The 23,238-nt window shown below is 36.7% G+C and overlaps 1 protein-coding gene across 4 annotated transcripts in view; it reads left to right on the top strand.

Moving 5' to 3' along the window:
• TRIM33 (tripartite motif containing 33) overlaps positions 1–23,238 on the top strand; it is a 130,586-nt gene that overhangs the window by 79,447 nt on the left and 27,901 nt on the right. For all 4 annotated transcript variants that reach the window (XR_006220469.1, XM_042993775.1, XM_007076458.2 and 1 more), the window contains exons 5-10: positions 14,416–14,532; positions 17,157–17,271; positions 19,544–19,690; positions 20,133–20,250; positions 21,890–22,164; positions 22,791–22,955. Coding sequence is in view for 3 of the 4 variants with exons in the window: in XM_042993775.1 (XP_042849709.1) it covers positions 14,416–14,532; positions 17,157–17,271; positions 19,544–19,690; positions 20,133–20,250; positions 21,890–22,164; positions 22,791–22,955 (937 nt within the window). In the remaining variant the exon portion in view is untranslated. The remainder of the gene's footprint in view (positions 1–14,415; positions 14,533–17,156; positions 17,272–19,543; positions 19,691–20,132; positions 20,251–21,889; positions 22,165–22,790; positions 22,956–23,238) is intronic.

Genomic DNA, 23,238 nt, shown 5'->3' with positions numbered 1-23,238 from the left:
TGTTTTGTTTTGTTTTTTTAAGTTTATTTGTTTATTTTGAGAGGGCGAGAGAGAGAGAATCCCAACCAGGCTCCGTGCTGTCAGTGCAGAGCCCAACGCAGGGCTTGATTTCATGAGCTATAAAATCATGACCTGAACCAAAATCAAGAGTCGGACGCTTAACTGACTGAACCACCCAGGCACCCCTAAATTTTGAATAAATATAACCCACTTAAAGTCTTTGCTAAATATAACATCTACACTATTTTGGTGTCAGTTTCTATTGAGTACATTTTTCTTTATTTTGAGTTATATTTTACTGTTTCTTTGAATGCCTAGTGATTTTTTTAAATTGAAGTTTGGAAGTTGTGGATGTTACATTATAGAAACTTTGGATTCTTTTATTTTCCTTTGTAGACTGTTGATTATTGTTCTGTCAGGGAGTTAAATTACTGGTTCATCACCTTGATATCTTGTATAAGCTTGGTTTTCTGTTTTTTAAGGGATGATCTAAGGAAAGCCCAAGGTATTTCCCAAGCCTCTCTAACTTGGTTGGACTCAACTTCTAAATTCTATTTCTTGGAAGATGTTGTGAGGGTTTTAGGCTTTGTCGGGACAGGATAGGCCTAGGATAGAATTTATTCCAAACGCAGTTTTTTCTTTTAAGATATGGCCTTTCTGGTTTCTCAGGTAGATTGCCTGGGGAGGTAGACAGAGTCTTTTCCCCGACTAGCTTAGGTGGAATTCTGTCTCTTAGAACTGCTTGGCTCTAGTTTCTCTGTTCCACAGTCAGTTTCTTAGCAACTGCTCTCTTAATCACCAGCGCTTGGACTGGGGTGAAGCAAGGAAGGTGCTTAGAGCCAATGCATAAGGAGGGGCTCCTTTTCATGGCTCACCCTACACTGGCACTTGCTCCATCTGAAAGTCAGAGCCCCCTTATGTTCTGCACTCTGGGTCTCCTTTGTCAAACCCTAGTCCCACCCCGGTACATCACCAACTACAGTGCATCACTTCCAGTGTGATGGAAAGAGCATTAGTCCCAGGGTGAGGGAAGTGGGAGGTGTAGGTTAATTACAGAGAAGATAACCCAGGACCTAACTAGGGGAGGTGAAGGAAGTCATTGCAGAAAAATGAGAGAACAAGATTTTGGTCTGGAGACAGGAAAAGAAGTGAAGGGTCAGATGCAGGTTGGGAAAAGCCCTGTGATCAGGATGAAGCTAAATGGCTTAGGGGCGCCTGGGTAGCTCATCTGTTAAGCATCTGACTCTTGATTTTGGCTTGGGTCATGATCTCACGAAGGGCTCTGTGCTGACAGTGCAGAGCCTGCTTGGGATTCCCTCTTTTTGCCCCTCCCCTACCGATTCCCCCTCCCCCCTTTTTTCACTCTGTCTCTCAAAATAAATAAACATAAAAAATAAATAAATGGCTTAGCATATGGAGAGTGAACAAAATTGCGTTGCCAGGAGCTTGCTTTTACTGGGAGCTAGTAAGGTCTCCTGTTAAGCCTTGCATAATCTCATGTTGTGCATGTACAGCCCAGATATTGACCAGGGACTTGTGAGGAATTCATTTATTTTGTGTCTTCCCCCCCGCTCCCCAACCTCACCCTGTATGGCTTCCTCCATTCCAGTGTCCTGTTCACGAATTCCAGCTGCTCAGTAGTCCCAAATTCTGACTTCTGCCTCTTGCCTCCTCAGCTCAGACTTCTGGGCTCTGTTTGGTCTCCAGTTCTCTGTGCCAGTTATCCTGAAGTTTTCAATGCACAGGATGGTGGTGGGGCTCTCTAAAGGATTGCCTGTAGTCCTGTGACTGAATATAGTTGCCACACATATTTCTTTCTTATTTTTATATATCTATATCTATATCTATATCTATATATATATATCTATATATATATATATCTATATATATCTATAGTTATAGTTTCACATATTACTTTTCTACCATTACAGTTTATAGGCCCTGGTGGCAGGCCAGTCTGGTATCAGTTATTCTGTCATGGCTGAGAGTGGATGTCATGTATGTTCCACCTTAATATTTTTTATCCTCAATTGAAGTTTTGTGTATAGTTGGGTGTTTGTAGATTGTTTTTTAGGATCATTGTGGTTTAAGTGAGTGTGTTGAAAATATGAGGCATTTTTGTTAAAGAACAGGATAGTTTATAATAGAAGTCACTTGAATAGAACTATATAAGTGAAATTTTTCTAAAAGATTTTCCTAAGAAAGAACTTTTCTTGTAATTAGGCTTTTATATTGAAAAATAGATAAATGGGTGGGTAGATAAGATGGATGAATCAGCTTTAGAGCAGATATCTTTCAGTCCTTGATGTAGACCTACCTGGAGAGCTTTAAAAAAATACTGATGCCATAGTCCTACTGCACACTGGTTAAATAAGAATCTTAAGTTATATTTTGGGTATAAAAAATTTTTATAGTATTTTAAAAATACTGGCAAATCACACCGGGTGATTTTTGTTACTCTGTGAAGGTCAATAACCTCTACTTTAAAGAACCTTTGCCAAACTCAGTTTTAAGTTTTTCTGTAAATTTTTGCAAAGTTCAAAAAGATTTCAGATAACATCCAAATTGATGGTAAAAATGACACCTAAATTCATATATATCATCAATTTTCTCAGGGAGCTAGATTCAGAGCCGTGATGATAAATCAAGATTTCCTATCCAGATATATTGTTTTCATGTAGTATATTGTTGGACAAAAGCAGCTTGTTTATTGAACTTCATTCCGTATCCATTCAGCTCTTTTGTGTAGTAAATATTTGAATCTTCACCATATACCAGGTATCATGCTAGGTGATGACTGTGTATAGTAATAAAAAATACTGAGATGGTCTTTGCTATCTTGGAGTCTTACAGTCTATGTGAGACTTGAGATTGAAAATATGGCTCAGTAGTAGTTCACTTTAGCAGTTAACTCCAAAATAAAATTCATTCCTTTTTGGTTTTGCAGAAAAAAGGTTAATTTTAGGAGTGTCTGGGTGGCTCGATTGGCTAAGCATCTGATTTTGGCTCAGGTCATGAGCTCACAGTTCATGAGGTTGAGCCTGCATGGGATTCTCTCTCTCCCTATCTCTGTCCCACCCTTGCATGCACGTGTGTGTGTTCTCTCTCTCTCTCTCTCTCTCTCTCTCTCTCTCTCTCTCTCTGTCTCTCTGTCTCTCTGTCTCTCTCTGTCTCTCTCTGTCTCTCTTTGCATGTGCAGGGTAAAAAGGGTACTTTTAGTATTATAGTTTGTGTGCCTATCAAACACCTAGGCCTCAGATTCACTTACCCAGCAGAATGATTGTTTATGACTAGAAAAGAAGAATTGAGTATGGCTAAGAGTTAGCTTAAATGAGAGGAATATCAGGAGAGAAGATTTGAGAAATAAACCTATTCAGAGTAATTAGTTACCCATTTAGCAAAGTAATTAGTTACCCACACAAAGATGTGTGTTGGTAAAAATGTTAATTGGTAAATCATTACAAAAGTAAAAACTCCATTGCTTGGTCATTTTCCTTTGCAGTGGTGCAGACATGATTCTGATCATTGATGGTTCTATCTATGATTTCTGCATGGCTGGTTCCTATCTTTTAAAAATTTATTTTATTTATTTTTAATTAATTAAATTTTAATTTGAGAGAGAGAGAACTGGGGAGAGGGGCAGAGGGGGAGAGAGAGAGAATTTTAAGCAGGCTTCACATTCAGTGAGGAGCCTGATGTGGGGCTTGATCCAACCACCCTGGGATCGTGACCTGAGCTAAAGTCAAGAGTGGGATGCTCAACCAATTGAGTCACCCAGGTGCCCTTGGTTGCTATCTTTGAGATCTCAGTATAGTCTCTTCAAGAACCCTTTTCACTCATGTCATCTCTGTCACAACTCTATTTAAATTTTTGTTTTCTCCTTTCTCAGGATGTAAGGAAAGGAAGAAGAATACCATATGTTATCTTGTTTACTGCGGTATCCCTACCCTTTGAATGCTTTCTGGCAAATAGAAGAATTCAGTGCATATCACTAATGACTGCATACTTTTAAAAAGTTTTAAAGTCACAACATGATATCATATATACAGAGAAGTACTTAAAAGTACAGTGTAAGCAGTGACTAAAATATCTTTACAAATCTGGATTTTTGGTGTATTTTTATATCTACCTACTTGATAAATGAAACTTTTATTTCTTTAAAAGAATTTTTTTAATGCTTACTTCCAGTTGAGAGAGAGAGCATGAGAGGTGGAAGGGCAGAGAGAGGGAGTCAGAATCCAAAGCAGGTTCCAGGCTCTGAGCTGTCAGCACAGATCCTGATGCGGGGCTTGAACCCACGAACCCATGAGATCATTCCCTGAGTAGAAGTTGGATGCTTAAGTGACTCAGCCACCCAGGTGCCCCTTCTTTCTTTTTAAAATGTTTGTTTATTTTTGAGAGAGCATAAATGGGGGAGGGGCAGAGAAAGAGACAGAGAATACAAAGCAGGCTCTGTGCTGTCAGTGCAGAGCCTCATGCGGGGCTTGAACTCACAAGTTGTGAGATCATGATAGGAGCTGAAACCAAGAGTCAGTTGCTTACCTGCCATCGAGGCACCCTGGAACCACTAGGTATTTTTTTTAGTTCTGTGAAAAAAACTTGCTGAGACAGTAAATGGCATCAAGATTCAGAAAGTTTGGGAGCTTCTTGGCTATAGTTTATCCATTGTTTTATTTTTATTTCTTTTAAAAAATATTTTTACGTAATCTGTGCATCCATTGTGGGCTCGAACTCACAATCCCAAGATGAAGAGTCACATGTTCTATGGACAGAACCAGCCAGGTGCCCCTCTGTTGCCAAATATTCTTAATTGTATATAGTGTTTTAGAGATACCCCACTTCTTTGGCACATGTCTGTTATTTTTTTCCTTCTTGGTTCTAAGACCTTTCATGTTGATTCGTTTTCTTTTCCTGAAGTTTATTATTTTTAGAATCTTCTTTAGTAAGAGTCTAGGGTTTCAGTTTGTCTAAAAGTATCTTTACTCCGCTCTCACTTTTGGAAGTTTTTTTTGCTGTGTATAGCATTTTATGTATAGGTTGTCAGTTAATTTTTGTTGTTAGCACGTCAGTTGTACAAGCACATTGCCTTTTTGTTCTTAAGAGGTCAGTAAACTTTGTTTTTCTTTGAAGGTAACCAGTTTTTGTTTTCTGACTGCTCTTTAAAACTACTGCTTTTAGTTTGGTTTTCTCAATCTTTGGATTATGTCTTTCATCAGTAATCTCTCCAAATATTACATCTGTTCTTGTCCTTCCTTCTGAAACTCCAGTTAGATGTATATTAGACCTTATATCATTCTTCGTGTCTCTTAACTTATGTTTAGTTTCAAAATGCAAGATAGGCATTTTCTTCTGAACAATCTCAGTTCATGAATATTCTTTTTAGCCATGCTAAACTTCCATTAAATCATACCATTACATTTAAAAATGTTAAAATCTGCCAGCCAAACACCACCCCCTCTTAAAACCTTTTTATGTTGAGATATGTTATCAAAAAAAGTATACAGCACCTTTGTATTCTTTCCTCATCTTTTTAAATAGTTGCCCGACCATTTGCTAGCTGTTTCATTCTTTAAATTTAGTAAACATAGATATTTTGCTTCTGTTAGTGGGTCTTTTCTTCCTCTTTGTTTTTCTGTTGATTTTTACTTATTTCCTTATATATATGGCTTTTGTAAAGTAAGAACTTTTCATTTACTTGAAAAATTATTTGTGCAGATTCTTTGTCTAGAATTATGATGGTTTTCTCATTAAAGGATTGAATTTCCTTTTGCTAGTGCCTAGAAGCACTACCAGTTGGGGCCATTAAATTTCCAGAACAATGGGGCGCCTGGGTGGCTCAGTCGGCTAAGCGTCCGACTTCGGCTCAGGTCATGATCTCACGGTCTGTGAGTTCGAGCCCCGCGTCGGGCTCTGTGCTGACAGCTCAGAGCCTGGAGCCTGTTTCAGATTCTGTGTCTCCCTCTCTCTCTGACCCTCCCCTATTCATGCTCTCTCTCTCTCTGTCTCAAAAGTAAATAAACGTTAAAAAAAAAAAAATTGAAAAAAAAAAAAAAACATTAAAAAAAAAAAATTTCCAGAACATTGTTTTGGACTACCAGACGATGTGTACTTTGTCTAAAAATCAACGTATGTGGTGCTTTGTGGCTTCTATTTCTAAGGGTTTTTCCTTCCTGTCTTCCATAGCATTATTGTAACTTTTGTTTAGTCCCTTAGAAGTGTTTACTCTTTTTACATCTTTACACTGAGGTGATAGTTCTTTTATGTGGTGTAGCTATGCACATGGGAAAGCATCATCACAGTCAAAATAGTCAGTGTATTTTTCATCCCCAAAAGTTTCACCTTTGTGTTGAAAGGTAATTTTGCTAGATAACTAAGTCCTTTGCTGACAGTTTTCTTTCAGTAATTTGAAGATACTGCTCCACTCTGTGACTTGCACTGGTTCCATTGAGAAGTCTGTTCTGTTTTTATTCATCTGTATATAATGTATCTTTTTTTCCCCTTCCAACCACTTTTAAGATTATTACTGGCTTTAAGCAATTTGGAAACAATATACCTCAAGAGTAATTTTCTTAATGTTTCTTGTGCTTGGCGGATGTTGAAGTTCTTAGATCTGTAAGGCTGTTTTTTTTTTTCTTTTATCAAATTTGGAAAAGTTTACACCATTATTAGAATTTCTTCCAATATTTTTTTCCTCCTTCGTCTCCCCATTTGGGGATGCCAGTTATACATATATTAGAGTTATCACAGGTGTCCCCAAACTCACTATTCTTCTGCTCCTCCCACCCTCATTTTTTTCTCTGTTTGATTTTGGATTGGATTAACAGTAGATTAGACATTGTAGAAGAAAAGATCCATGAATTTGAAGACAGCATTAGAAAGTAATAGCCTGTTGTCTTCTGTAACTGCAGTATCAGCTGATGTCACTGTGTGCCCTTTGAGATTTAATTAAAGTTGGCTTTTATTCCCTGTTCTCTTTATGTGAGAATCCTAATGTCTTCACCAAGCTTTCTTGAAATTTCTACCCTTTTAGGTTCCCATAGTTGCTCAGAGTTCCTACTCTCTGCAATTCTTCCTGAACTCTTAGGGCTTGTTATCATTTCCCCTTCATATAGAGCCTTAAGTAAGGAATATAGTCTCATTTTAAAATTTTCTTAAAAACATGAAGTCTCGGGGCGCCTGGGTGGCTCAGTCGGTTAAGTGTCCGACTTCAGCTCAGGTCATGATCTCGCGGTTTGTGGGTTCGAGCCCCGCGTCAGGCTCTGTGCTGACGGCTCAGAGCCTGGACCCTGCTTCGGATTCTGTGCCTCCCTCTCTCTGCCCCTCCCCTGCTCACACACTGACTCTCTCTGTCTTTCAATAATAAATGTTAAAAAAAATTTTTTAATAAAAAAAAAAATGAGGTCTTTATGTGCATAGTAGACTTTTTGTTGTTGAAGGATTGAGGTTTTACATTGTTACAATGCAAATCATTTAAAATTACTGGTAAAAATAGCAGTGACAACTAATTTTAAGCCCTTACGGTGCTTCAGTAAGCAAAGCACTATGCTTATTAAGAGCTTTGTGTATTTTGACCAATTTAATTCTTGAAATAGTCCTGTAAACTAAATATTAATTATAAATTTGTTTAAAGAAGAACCAACACACAGAGGGTTATCCAAATTATTCATCTGTTACTGTGAAGATGGAACATACATCATTAAATTTTCTAAAGATTAAATGAGAGAATCCATGTAGGATACTTAGCACAAGACACCTGAAAACATAAGTAAGTTCTCAAAAGAGCTATTGCTATCTATACATTGATAAGTGCTTAGATAATATGATATTTGGGACTTATTTCAAAGTAATTTTGAAGATAGAGTGGTGGGGGGTATCAACAAAATTATCTATAAATAGATACTCCAAAAATACTTATTTATTTATTTAGAGAGACAGCGTGAGTGGGGGAGGGGCGGGGGGGGGTGGAGAGAGAATCCCAAGCAGGCTTCACACTGTCAGCGCAGAGCCTGATGCGGGGCTCGAACCCATGAAACCACAAGATCATGACCTGATCCGAAACTGAGAGACGCTTACCCAACTGAGCCACCCAGGCACCCCACTTTTAAAAATATTTTTTTTAATGTTTGTTTATTTTTGAGAGAGAGAGAGAGAGCCCAAGTGGGGAAGGGGCAGAGAGAGAGGGGAACAGAGGATTTCCGAAATGGGCTCAGAGCCCAATATGGGGGTGGAACTCATGAACTGTGAGATCACGACCTGAGCTGAAGTTGCACGCCTAACTGACTGAGGCTACCCAGGTGCCCCTAAATAGATACTTTTGAAAATGGATGGTAGGTTCAGTGGAATTGAACTGCTAATATATGTTTAAAATTTTATGTTATTTTTAAAATGGAGTACTGAATTACAAAAGAAACTGAGTCAGAATTACTATGTGGCAGGTTTAAAAAATGTTTCCCTAGATACTAGTTTGGTTATAAACTAAGATGATACATTTTTCTAGAAGTGCCAGAGTAAAATCTTATCAATTGTTACATGCTGACAGTTATTAAATAATACTGTGATTACTTGGTGAGTAGCATCCCTGTACAGCTCAGGACCTAGTAAGACTAAATGTGCATTCAAAAGTTATAGTTTGGGGGTGTCTGGGTGGCTTAGTTGGTTAAGTGTCTGACTCTTGATTTCAGCTCAGGTCATAATACCAGTGTTGTGGGATTGAGCTCTGAGTCAGTCTCCGTGCTGAGAGTGGAGCCTGCTTAGCATTCTCTCTCTCCTTCCTTCTGTCTCTGTCTCTCTCTCTCTTTGCCCCTTCCCTGCTTGCACTCTATTTCTCAAATAAATAAACATTTTCAAAAAAGTTACGGTTTGAAGTTAGTAGATAATTGATTTTCAGTCTTTTTACCTTTTTTAAAACATAGTTTTTTTGTTGTTGTTGTTTTTTTAACTGTTTATTAAAATTTTTTTTTTGATACATGAAATTTATTGTCAAATTGGTTTCCATACAACACCCAGTGCTCATCCCAAAAGGTGCCCTCCTCAATACCCATCACCCACCCTCCCCTCCCTCCCACCCCCCATCAACCCTCAGTTTGTTCTCAGTTTTTAAGAGTCTCTTATGCTTTGGCTCTCTCCCACTCTAACCTCTTTTTTTTTTTTTCCTTCCCCTCCTCCATGGGTTTCTGCTAAGTTTCTCAGGATCCACATAAGAGTGAAAACATATGGTATCTGTCTTTCTCTGTATGGCTTATTTCACTTAGCATCACACTCTCCAGTTCCATCCATGTTGCTACAAAGGGCCATATTTCATTTTTTCTCATTGCCACGTAGTATTCCATTGTGTATATAAACCACAATTTCTTTATCCATTCATCAGTTGATGGACATTTAGGCTCTTTCCATAATTTGGCTATTGTTGAGAGTGCTGCTATAAACATTGGGGTACAAGTGCCCCTATGCATCAGTACTCCTGTATCCCTTGGATAAATTCCTAGCAGTGCTATTGCTGGGTCATAGGGTAGGTCTATTTTTAATTTTCTGAGGAACCTCCACACTGCTTTCCAGAGTGGCTGCACCAATTTGCATTCCCACCAACAGTGCAAGAGGGTTCCCGTTTCTCCACATCCTCTCCAGCATCTATAGTCTCCTGATTTGTTCATTTTGGCCACTCTGACTGGCGTGAGGTGATATCTGAGTGTGGTTTTGATTTGTATTTCCCTGATAAGGAGCGACGTTGAACATCTTTTCATGTGCCTGTTGGCCATCCGGATGTCTTCTTTAGAGAAGTGTCTATTCATGTTTTCTGCCCATTTCTTCACTGGGTTATTTGTTTTTCGGGTGTGGAGTTTGGTGAGCTCTTTATAGATTTTGGATACTAGTCCTTTGTCCGATATGTCATTTGCAAATATCTTTTCCCATTCCGTTGGTTGCCTTTTAGTTTTGTTGGTTGTTTCCTTTGCTGTGCAGAAGCTTTTTATCTTCATAAGGTCCCCGTAATTCACTTTTGCTTTTAATTCCCTTGCCTTTGGGGATGTGTCGAGTAAGAGATTGCTACGGTTGAGGTCAGAGAGGTCTTTTCCTGCTTTCTCCTCTAAGGTTTTGATGGTTTCCTGTCTCACATTCAGGTCCTTTATCCATTTTGAGTTTATTTTTGTGAATGGTGTGAGAAAGTGGTCTAGTTTCAACCTTCTGCATGTTGCTGTCCAGTTCTCCCAACACCATTTGTTAAAGAGACTGTCTTTTTTCCATTGGATGTTCTTTCCTGCTTTGTCAAAGATGAGTTGGCCATACGTTTGTGGGTCTAGTTCTGGGGTTTCTATTCTATTCCATTGGTCTATGTGTCTGTTTTTGTGCCATAAAACATAGTTTTTACTTTTATTTTAGAGCGAGAGCATGAGTGACGTAGAGGGGGAGAGGGAGGAAGACAGGAAGAGAGAGAGAATCCCAAGCAAGCTCCACACCCAGTGCAGAGCCTGACGCGGGTCCCTGTCCCATGACCTTGGGATCAGGACCTGAGCCGAAATCAAGAGTTGGTTTCTCAACGCACTGAGCCACCCAGGAGCCCCCTCAGTCTTATTCATCTCCCAGTCTTTACTTATGAGAACCATGTTTTCAAGAATTTCTGAGCAAACTGCATTAAACAGTAATTTATTTCTCAATAAGAAAAAACACATATAATCCATGATGATGATTTCTGTTCAAAAGTAGATAACCAGTGGTATATTTAGTATACTCAGTTTCTATAATTCTAACCAAAACCACTGAAAGTCTTACCTAGCCTGTTCTAACTAAATCATGGGCACCTGTAATTTTTACCTACACATTTTGAAATGCTGAATATAGCTCATTGTGAGTAGAAGCCCAGGTTAAGAATCACTACTTATGCTTCATATGCAAGATTAGCACCTAAGAAATGGCTTTCGTGTATTTACATGTTAATCAGAATTATACTTAATCTATTTATATGTTATTCTTTTTTTCCTCCCCATTTCTATAATTTTGATTGAAAATGCAGTGTTACTCTGGCTAAGAGAATCAGAAGTAACTTGTAGCCAAAATTACTTCCATATTGCTTTTTTGTTGTTCAAGCTCCATTTTTTTCTTCTGAGTATATAATTGAAATTAAACAAGTGAACAGAGACAAATCTGATTATCACTATTCATTCAAGCTCTTAATTGTTCACTATTATTTATTATCTGAAGGCAGTTTAAGCAAAATGTGCAAGTCTTTTTTTAGCATCTGGCATTTCTCTACTTTTCTAGTTTTGCTTTCTTTTCCTTAGTCTTGAAAATGACAGCTTCAGAACTGTGTAGTTTTATACATTCTGATTTTTTTTTCCCCCAGCGAGAGAGAGCTTACCTTCCTCCTAAAGTTTATCTCAAGCACTCTTAATTATCCTTAAAACATCCAGCTCAGATGTTAACTCCTATATAAGTGGAGGAAAGGACACATACTTAAATGTAGGTATATCATAGTGTGTTTGCTTACTACTTGCTCACATGAATCAACAAGATACTTCTGTGCCTTTTTTTTTTTGTTGTTAACATTTATTTATTTTGAGAGAGAGAATGTAAGCAGGGGAGGGGCAAAGAGACAGGGAGAGAGCTATTCCCAAACAGGCTCTGGACTGTCAGTGTGGAGCCTGACACAGGGCTTGATCACATGAACTGTGAGATCATGACCTGAGCCGAAATTAAGAGTTGAACACTTAACCGTCTGAACCACCCAGGTGCCCCAAGAAGATATTTCTAGAAGCAAGATTCTAAAACATTTATTTTTAGGTGAAAAGAGAAATACATTTGTACAGGGTTAAATTTTACAAATTAAAATTTTGTGAATTATGATACCAGTTGACCTTTCTACCAAACGCCTTTCTATTTATGACATAATCTAACTCAAAATCAAATTAGACAGAGTCACAAAGATCTTTCTTCCTCCCAATCTAAAGCTCACGGAGTTAAAAAGGTTAGCATGGTAATCTCATATTCCCACTTCATTTGTACAGATTAACAAAGTAAAATTTTATTTTGGATATGGAGAAATTATTATGGAATAAATCAAATGTTCTTCAATGAAATAATGAAATGAAACAGCAATCTTTAGGTTACCTGTCTTATAGTAGATAGTTTTATTTTAAAATTAAAATACCCTTGTCCTTTTGTGCTACTTAATACCTTCAAAGGTATAATACAAGGTATACAAGTGCTAGACTTTACATTATACATGGGTGGGGTTATTTTTGCTTTAAAGAAATTCTTAAAAATCATAAAGTGGTCAATTTTGTTATATGTATTTTACTACAATAAAAAATTCTTCGAATCATTGCAGAAAATAAAAACCTCACTTGCTCTGTAACACCAGTCCTTATATTGCTCTACATTTTGCTTTCTGCTGCCCTCCATTTTTCCCTTTCCTCTTGAACCTAGCACTGGGAAACTTTCCTTCATCTTACCAAACTTTCCTTAGTGGTCACAACTTCCATGGCCTTTTCTCCCTTGATTGAGATCTTCACTGAAGACACAAACATCTAGATGCTCATAGTCTTCCTATTAATACCAGTTCCTGCCTTTACTTTAGTGATTTTAGTAGCTACATAGACAGTTGTAACTTTGTCAGTATGTTGAACTCATTTCCAGTGGCATTTTGCATGTGCCTTAGGTAGGCATTTAATTTTAGGTAATCCTATGGACCTTACTTTAACTAGAGCCATGTAAACTCCCAAATCATCGTAGATGCTGGTATCTCCATTGTCTAAGCTTGTTTGTGCAACTATGCTAGCTAGTATTATGTTTTGATACCTTATCTGAATTATTGTCAAAGAGTTCTAGCTGATCATCTTGTTTTCCCTTTTCAGATTTACCTTTTCTATGTCTGATGAATTTCCTAGAACATAAATCTGATTATTACATCTTGGTTAGAATTTTTCAAGGGTTTCCCATTACTGAGAAGATACAATCCAAATATTAGCATGGTATACCCAGCCCTTCACAGTCTGATTCTGGATTTTATTAATTATTATCTCCTATTCTGACCTTTGCATGGCTTTCATTGGCTAAATTGAAGTCTTTGTAGTTCCCCAAATATGCCTCTGCATTTAGCATAGGATATTATTTTGACTTCCCTGTGAAGCTTTCCTTGGTATCAAGGCTGACTTAAGCAGTATGTTCTTCTTTCAGTCTATATATATTTCCATTATAGCTCTTATCACCGTATGGTGTCATTTCATATGTGTGCCTATTTATTACAAGAATATGAAGAATAATGGATTTATTTTTTTTTTTACTCCTGTATCCCTAGCATACAGAAGAATCCCAAAAATATTTGTTGACTCAATGAGCAATTTACACAAAGGAAATAAAACCAGCAAAGAAAACCATTCTATCTTCCTAGTAATCAAAGAACTGTAGTCTTTACTATGGAGTCCAAATTTTCACTGTAATAATATTAGGAAATACTAACATACACCACTCATGTTAACAAAGTTATAAAACTGGTGTTGGTGATTTTTAATTGATACAACTCTTTTGGAAAATTTTGACTAATATAGTATGGGGAGCTGAAAAATTATTTCAAGTAATGAATGTAAAGACAAGATAAAAATTAGATATAAAATTGTGTATACATTATGATTACACTTGTATTTTATTTTTTATTTATAAGATTTTTTAATGTTTTACTTATTTTTGAGAGAGATATATATAGAGCATGAAATGGGGGTGAAGCAGAGTTAGAGAGCAACACAGAATCTGAAGCAGGCTCCAGGCTCTGAGCTGTCAGCACAGAGCCTGCCACAGGACTCGAACTCATGAGCAATGAGAGCATGACCTGAGCCGAAGGCAAAGCCCGGAGCCCACTTTAGATTCTGTGTCTCCCTCTATCTCTGCTCCTCCCTTGCTTACACTCAGTGTCTGTCTCTCTCTCTCTCCCTCTCTCTCCCTTTCTCTCTCAAAAATAAATATTAAAAAATTAAAAATAAAAAAAAATAAAATGCATAATAAAAAGACTAAGGAATATAACCATGGTAGTTAGTAGTGGTTTTATGATGTTAAAACTATGGGTAGTTTCCCCACCTTTGAAAGTATTTTCTGTAATGTTACAGATTTTATGATATAAAATGTATACAAGCTTCTCCAGTAATTGAATTTGAAAAAAAAATGTAATTCTGAATCAAAATTCTAATGTAAGAGCACTTGAACAGTTTTTAAGTAAATTTTTCTGGTCTTACAATAAATAGCTTCTTAGGCGTGGGTCAGAAGGGAAGGGATTGGTAATTAAAAGTTGCTCATGGTAGGGTGTGTGAGGCCAGCATAGAATGCAGATAATTTAAGTTATGGTCTCAAGATTGAATCATGTAGCAATTCTTCATTTTAAGAATTTCAATAGTAAATATTCTGCTTTAAATGTGGTTTTGTTTTTGTTTTAAGGTATCAGTTTCTTGAAGAAGCTTTTCAAAACCAGAAAGGTGCAATTGAGAATCTACTGGCTAAGCTTCTTGAGAAGAAGAATTATGTTCATTTCGCAGCTACTCAGGTGCAGAACAGGTAAGTGTGTTGCCTTAAAACCATAATTTCACTTTAAAAATTATTATACACACTAGATCCAGTTTAAATTTGTTTCCCTTCTGTATTAAGCATATATAGAAAACATTTTTAGAAGGGTAAATATATATAGAAGTTTGAGTTTGGATTATGATATGTGTTAATTAAGATTTAATTCACCAAAATTTTGAATACTCTTAAAATACATCTTTAACTCTTTTCTAATCAGTAAAACTCTATTCTTTGTAAAGCCTTATTAGTTAACGATGGAAAAAGCAGTTACTATGTAGAGTTGAATTATAAAACTTTTAACTGTGTGGTTGACATAGTATAGAGGAGAGAGTATGAAGAATGTCTCCTGTAAAAGAAGCATTTTTAAAGACACTACTTCTCGCAGAATTATTATTATAACTCATATGTAATAGCACACTTTATGGCACATAGTAAACTCTCAAATTTTGACCATTGCTATTATTTTTATCAGTAATCCCATCAGCATTTAAAAATTCTATTCAGGTTAATTTCTCAAAAAACTAAATTTATTGATAAGGCAAGTTGGAATAAGTTCCATAAGTGAGTACATTAACAAGATGAGGATTCTTGGGGTAGAAAGATGAACACTTGGAGCTGGCATAATTAAAATCTGTATATTCTTGGAGGTATGAATAGGATTAGTAAGTATTTTTCAGTTTCACGAATATTGAGACTTTTGGTATTTCTAGAATATTAAAATTAATTACTTTATTTAAAATGGCAATACTTAAAAATATTAAATGGATGAATGAATAGCGCATTATACATTAGACTATAAGGTGGCAGAACTTTCATCTTAAGAAGTGATACCAAAAGAAAATAAAGTGTACTCCAAGGTTGTAGGTAATATGTAACAATGCAGTTGACTCTTGAACAACATGGGTTTGAACTGTGTGGGTCTATTTATATGCAGATTTTTCCCCCCGATAAATATAACATTTTTCCTTTCTCTAGCTGGCTTTATTTATTGTAAGGATACAGTGTATAATGTGTGTAGCATACACAATATGTGTTGATCAGCTGTTTATGTTATTGGTAAGGCTTCTGGTCAACAGTAGGTTATTAGCTAAGCTTTTGGGGTGTCAAAAGTTATACATGGATTTTTGACTATCTGGGGATAGGTGCTCCTAACCTCCACTTTGCTCAGGGTGAACTGTATATACTTTACATGCACTAATTATGGATGGTTAATTCTTATGAAAATATCAGGATGTTTTAGTAATACTGCTGATATGTTGTGGGTGATATTGGAGAGGATAGCTAGCTGTCTTATAAATTACAGATGGATGTCCTTTTCAAAGAAAAGATACTTGATTCGTATGGCAGTCCCATATTTTTGTATATATGTTTTGTACATATTTTGTATATATGTTCCTGAATCTATATATAGAGAAGTAGAACAAGAAGTTTATGTGTTACAAAATTGCAGAGGGTTGGAGAAATTCATGATTTCATCTCCAGAAAGATTTTTTTTAAAGTATTGAAATCTCCAATGTTTCTTTCCCTTTAGACACATAATGACCTATATCTCCATTTTCTAGTGTACATTGATTTCTTTCTTCACAATTGAACATGTAGTAGACATGCTTAAACCAAAGGGAGTCTGACAGTGGCTAACTGTTCACTACTTTTAGCAAGCTTAATAATTTCACTATTTGGCAGAGTCATTTTAAGTTAGAATCCTACATTATCATTAGTAATCAGCAGTCTTATTTTTAAAAAGACATTTTCCAATCACATTAATAAGGACAAAATTGAATAAAATTTTCAAATAAGTGCCCCAACAAGCACTGAGGTATAGACAAAGGAGGGAAAATTATATTATTATTACTCAAATTTGAAAAGACAATTTAGAGGTTGGAAGTGTGGGTAATAGTTTGTAAAGAAGTTAGAATGTATAAAAGTTGAAGGCTACGTTCTTTGGTTGTTTAACATTTTATACATTTATATCGGTAGGATTCTCCCCCACCCATGAAATAGGTATCAGCAATTTCATTTTTGCAGCTGAAACCTTCCTATTCTAAAACATCGAACTCTTTTAAACCTGGATTGAAAATGTTTTATGCCCTTAATTCTATGCAGTAGGAAAATTATTTTGAGAAGAACCTGTGGAAGGAGGGGGCACATTTTAAGTGGTTAAGTTGTAAGTGAAAATAAATGCTTCTAAGCTTAATTCTTATTGTTTCAACAGATAATTACTGTTCGCAACATTGTTCTTTTGCACATTGTTTTTGAAAAGCATTAAGTAGATCCAGTGTGCCAGATTTGACACTAAATAGCAGTTGTTGATGTCAGATGTTTATATATCACATTCATGTCACAGGAGCTAAAGGAGATTGCCATCTAGATTAATAAACTACCTTTATGAATTTAATTTAAAATTACTAAATATTTAATCCATTCTTTGTCTGTATAAATAACTTGTTTAGACCAAACTGAGTGCTCAGGTCTACCGAAACATAAGTTGTACATTTTGACAAGGGTTTCATTTTAATTACTTGCTTAAGTGCCCAGTTGGATGAATTTCTGTAACAGTTGATGATTCAGAGACATAGGATAAGTTGATAACCTAATGATGCATTTCTCTTATTCAGGATAAAAGAAGTAAATGAGACTAACAAACGAGTAGAACAGGAAATTAAAGTGGCCATTTTCACCCTTATCAATGAAATTAATAAGAAAGGAAAATCTCTCTTACAGCAGCTAGAGGTATGGTTCAAAACCAAAATAAAACAACAACTGCTTCTCTTGCTCTTTAGCTGTTTTTAATGTTTATTGAAAGGTCTTTTAGATTGGTTGGGGGGTATGGAAATAAAGACAAATTAAAAACATTTTTCATTTCATTTTCTATTGGAAAATAGAGCTTTACTGAGTTAATTTGCAGCCCAATTCAGTAATACTGATTTTAGCTGTATAAATGAGGAGATAGTGTTGTCCTCTTAAGAATTAAAGAATTATTACTAAAATGTGATATAAACAAAGACAAAGCCAACCTACTACTCCCCACTCCCCCACCCCCATCCCTGAATATAGGGCCTCAATTTAACTTTTACACGTGAATGTATACTGGGGTCTGCTTGAGTCATTTGTGTTTTACTTTATTTTAAAAATATTCCATAGTTTTGCTAAAAATGCTGCTCATTTTGAAATTTATAAACTTTAAACTTTTTGCATTTTTTAAGATTAATATGCAGATATAAATTTCCAGATAAGAATCCCGTCAGTTTGAAATCCAAATTAAGTTTTAAACAGAGTTGTCTCTACTGACCACAGTTCATTGTTTCTCAAAATTTGGTACTCTTTAGTAGGTTCAGGTGATAGGGGGTTGTGTTTTCTGCATCATCAGTAGCAATTTAAGCTATGTATTTGATTTTTTAAATTTCTATTACTTGTAACCTCAACATTTCCACAGATTATTTTCTGTTCCGTTCCCTCATAGATCACTGTAGAAATACTAGACACATAGTTACATACAAATGAAAGAAATTATGTTGGCAGTATTATTTCTGCATTTCTGTCTTTTGAAATACATCTTTTTATTGAGACACAATTGTGAGATTAAAAGTACTCTCACACATACCATTAAAGTTGGAGGTCTCTTTCCTCTTGTACATTCAGCTGATGCATTTAACTCTAATAGATTTTGTTTTCCAAGACTGTACGTGGAGAACACTGAGCAGCAACTATTTCTGATAACCTTTTGATAACCTTTTAACTTACTGCAAATACACTGTAACTGTAGGTCGAAAATAATCGTAAACCATTTCAAGAACTTTTGAATGAAAAGATGCCTTTTAATGCTAAAATATACAAAAATACTGAATCATAAATCTGCCACACACGCCTAACATGCTGAATTTAAGGAATAGATGTTTTCTAGTGTAATATGTTCTTAAACTTTGTAAAGTAAAGGTTTTCCTATGCTTGGTAGAAGGGATGATTTCCAGGGAACTTGTGACTCAAACTTCTATCAGTTGAATACTTTTATCCATCATTTTGCATTATAAAATGGGCAACTTGTTTTCTTAGGAAAAAATTGCCCAATGAGTCAAGTTGAGGTGTTCAGAAAATGGTCAAGTGCGAAGTAGATAGGTTGTTTGGCATGCCAAATGTCAGAGCATATAAGATATCACCTGTCCCTTCCGGGAGTTTTAGTTCCCAGGTAGTTTATTTTTCCTTTGCAGCATTTGCCCTCAGATTGGTCCTTCAATTCTTATTTATGCTCTTGTTCTTTGAGAACTTTTGTTATTTCAAAAGGTTCCTTAACTCTACTCTTAGAGCTTTAGAATTTACCTTTCTCATTTTGTCTTTTAAACGTATTTGAAGGAAGAGATTTTAACTTTCGCCTCCTGCTATACCAGTAGGTGGCACTGGTAACACAAAATTTTCTTTGGACCTAAAAGTGGAGTTGATTATATCAAATTTCTAAAGGTCAGCTCATTATGTCACAGATTCTGTATATTGGATTAGCCTAATAGATACTATTTTTATTGTTTTTTAATTTATTATTTTTTAAAATTTATTTATTTTAAAAGACAGAGAGGGAGGGAGAGAATCCCAGGCAGGCCCTGGGCTGTCAGCGTGGAGCCGGATGGGGGGCTCAGACTCAAAAACTTCGAGATCATGACCTGAGGCAAAACCAAGAGTCAGACGCTTAGCCGACTGAGCCACCCAGGAGCCCCTAGATACTATTTTTAACAAAGACATTTTATCTTCTGAAGGAAAAGGGAGACATCAACTAACAATTTTTATATGTGGAATGCCCCTTTGTTAGCTTTGAGAACTAAGTTTTAGTTCCGCCTTTGTTTGCCTAAGTTTAGTTTCCAACTTTTCTTTTGATCAGAGGCTCATTACATAATGAGATGCCTGTTAACTTATCCTGATTTTAAAAAGTAATGTAGGTATTGTGTTCGTTTGCAACAGAAACGATGAGTTGGATTTTTAATATAGAATTCTTCATTGAACTCTTGTTCTGTTTCAGAATGTTACAAAAGAAAGACAGATGAAGTTATTACAGCAGCAGAATGACATCACAGGCCTTTCCCGGCAGGTGAAGCATGTGATGAACTTCACAAACTGGGCAATTGCGAGTGGCAGCAGCACAGCTCTACTGTACAGCAAGCGACTGGTGAGACACATAGTGTGTTTATCCCCAGGTCTTTACATTGATTTTATTAAGACTTACATTCAGTGAACTGTAGCTGTTTCAAGTCTAGATTTTGTATTTTTGCCAATGTAACCGCCACTGCATTAAGATACAGAAAATTTCCATCACCCACAAAAGTTTCTTTGTTCCCCTCTACTCTTGACCCTAGGCAACCATTAATCTCATTTCTGTTATTTTCTAGAATTTCATGTAAATGGATTCATACAGTATTTACTGTCCTGAAGATACATGATAAATCATTTCTGCCAGAAATGTGCACTTGATTGCTAATATAGGTAGTCTTTTAAACACAACTGTCTCATCTCAGGTCGTGGGGCTACATGAGCTTTTTATGTCTTTACCATGTTTGTTTTCTCAGGTAATACTTAATTTTTAAGACTAATGTGAATTTTTTCCCTTCAAGATTACTTTTCAGTTGCGCCATATTTTGAAAGCACGGTGTGATCCTGTGCCTGCTGCTAATGGAGCAATCCGTTTCCATTGTGATCCCACCTTCTGGGCAAAGAATGTAGTCAATTTAGGTGAGAATTAATTAGTTTTTTCAGTGTGACTGGGAACACTAAATTAGGAGGAGAAAGGATCTAAAACAGATTTTAGATCCTTAAAGCTTTACTGTAACACATAAACTTCTTGGAAAATACGTTCCTCATTGGAAACTCACTTGTGCTCTGTTCGTGACATTTTGAAGAATGTTGAGCATCTCCTGTGTGTAGATTTTAAAAATGTGAATTATTGTTGACTTTTCCCCCACATATTTGAAAATTGGTAATGACTGTTTTATGTCAAAAACTTAGCATATGGGGCTTCATTCTCTGGAAGAATTTATTAGATGCCCTAATAGTTTGTATATTAATTGTACCGAATTGTCCACTAGAGGAGGCCCTCCAGGATGCTGATGTGTGTGAAAGTCACATTGAGGAATGTTTGAAAGATAAGAGTAGCGCTTTTCCACACAGAAGAGAAATGGGCTTCACTCTTGTCCACAGTGTGGACCTACAGACCATAGGTGAAAGTTACAGAGAGACAGACAAACAGCTCAATTTAAAACAAAGACCCAAAACTTCCCAACAGTTAGAACTGTCTACAGATTGAGGAAACTCACTTTGAAAGTAGTTAAGTTCGGGGCGCCTGGGTGGCGCAGTCGGTTAAGCGTCCGACTTCAGCCAGGTCACGATCTCGCGGTCCATGAGTTCGAGCCCCGCGTCAGGCTCTGGGCTGATGGCTCGGAGCCTGGAGCCTGTTTCCGATTCTGTGTCTCCCTCTCTCTCTGCCCCTCCCCCGTTCATGCTCTGTCTCTCTCTGTCCCAAAAATAAATAAAAAACGTTGAAAAAAAAATTAAAAAAAAAAAAAGAAAGTAGTTAAGTTCTCACCACTGGAAGTGGTAAAAGCAGAGGCGAATGGATTTCTGTAAAAAAGTGATCTTTGTGTATATTAAAATTTGGCTATAGCCTTAGAGAAGGCATTGGCAAACTGTATTTTGTGTGGCATGGTAGCTAAGTTTGTTTTTTACATTTTAAAGGCTTGTAAAAATAAATGAAAATAGAAGAATATATGGCAGATCTTATGTGGTCTGCAAAGCCTGAACTATCTGACCCATTAAAGGAAAGGTTTGCCAACTCTGCCTTACATCCAACCTTCCTCAAATTTGCCTTCTATTCCTAGAAAATAAAGGGCTGTGTGAGAACCAAGGAAAATTGTCATTTCTAGGGACGTAAGTGGCTAAAACATTCCATGTTTCCACAGAAGACAGTTTTGTAGCAATGTAGTACTCTGCCCTGAATAGTATGGCAATTCAAAGGAAAATGGGATCAGCATTAGCAGTCTTAGATATCCTTGAATCTTGTCCAGGAGAATTGATTTTGACTGACTAGATGCGCCTCCTCCAATAACATCTGTTTCAGATCTTTAATTTTCTGTACATTTGTGTAAATATAGAATAATACACAATACATTATTCTGAATAATCAAAAGTCAATTATTTGGCTTTGGACTATGTTTCTGATCTTCATCATCTTTAAACCTATCTCCCACTTCTGCTGTCCTGTCAGAAGCTTTGAGTGCTGATAGTTGTGAAAGGAAAGAGGAAAAAATAGTGGCAATCAAAAGTGGATGATTTAATCGTTTATATGCAAATTATTCTCATTTTTTAAATCCTTCAGGTAATCTAGTAATTGAGAGTAAACCAGCTCCTGGTTATACTCCTAATGTTGTAGTTGGGCAAGTTCCTCCAGGGACAAACCACATTAGTAAAACCCCTGGACAGATTAACTTAGCGCAGCTTCGACTCCAGCACATGCAACAGCAAGTATATGCACAGAAACATCAGCAGTTACAACAGATGAGGATGCAGCAGCCGCCTGCACCCGTATCCACAGCAACAACGACGACACAGCAGCACCCTCGACAAGCAGCCCCACAGATGTTACAGCAACAGGTGAGTATTAGAGCATGGCACGATTGATACAAATGATGAAAGCCTCAAGACTGCACTCCGTCCGATTGGGATGAATTGCACATTTCAAAGTGACTAGCAGAGATAAAGCTCAAAGGTCAGAGTTTAAATATTTGCTCTGGGTTTGGCAGGGGCCTGGGGGAGATGTGACAAAGGGCATTAAAGAACTACTTAACATGGGATATGAAACTAACTCATGGTACTATGGAAGAGCAAAAGTTTTTATCCCTCCATTCCAGGTATTTTTTGTTTTCCACGTGTGATTTGGGTCCAGAAAGCCAGATATGTTTTACCTAAGGTCAGATACATTCCTTAGGCATTTATTCAAACTATTCCCATCCGTGTATCTCTTTTGATCTCCCCTCCCCCATCCAAATCAAAACCACTAGTCCAGGTTTGGATAAGTTAATGTTGATAGGCTTTACACACACACACACACACACACACACACACACAGTGGAAGGGATTGGGGCTAGAGTTGGGGAGAATGACTTACGCTTTTTACTTTATGCCATTCTGTCCTGTCGATTTTTACCATAACATTTTATCATTGAAAGATAAATTTATAAAAAATATTATTAAGCAAATGCAATTTCTACCTTTTGTAGCCTCCAAGATTGATCAGTGTGCAAACAATGCAAAGAAGCAACATGAACTGTGGAGCTTTCCAAGCCCATCAGATGAGATTGGCCCAGAATGCTGCCCGGATACCAGGGATACCCAGGCACAGCGGCCCTCAGTATTCCATGATGCAGCCACACCTCCAAAGACAAGTATGCCTAGAGTTACATTTGTAAGAATCATACAATTTTAAAATTAAAAGACATAGTTTTTCTTAAGCAAGTGGGGGCTCGGGGTTGGCCATTGATACCTTTGAAAATTTGATTAATGCTGTGTATCTTCTTGTTCCCCCAAATTACACATACACATGAATTCAATTTTAACAGCTTCTTTAATGGCATTAAACCCATTATATACTATGGGTTAAGAACCTCTGGTCTCGTCCAGCCAATTCATTTTACAGAAGTAAAAAACAAAGGAGCTTTTTATTTATCC

This window comes from Panthera tigris, chromosome C1, assembly GCF_018350195.1.
Source record: "Panthera tigris isolate Pti1 chromosome C1, P.tigris_Pti1_mat1.1, whole genome shotgun sequence".
NCBI classification, from domain to species: Eukaryota; Metazoa; Chordata; class Mammalia; order Carnivora; family Felidae; genus Panthera; species Panthera tigris.
This window is presented reverse-complemented; position numbering and strand designations above follow the sequence as displayed.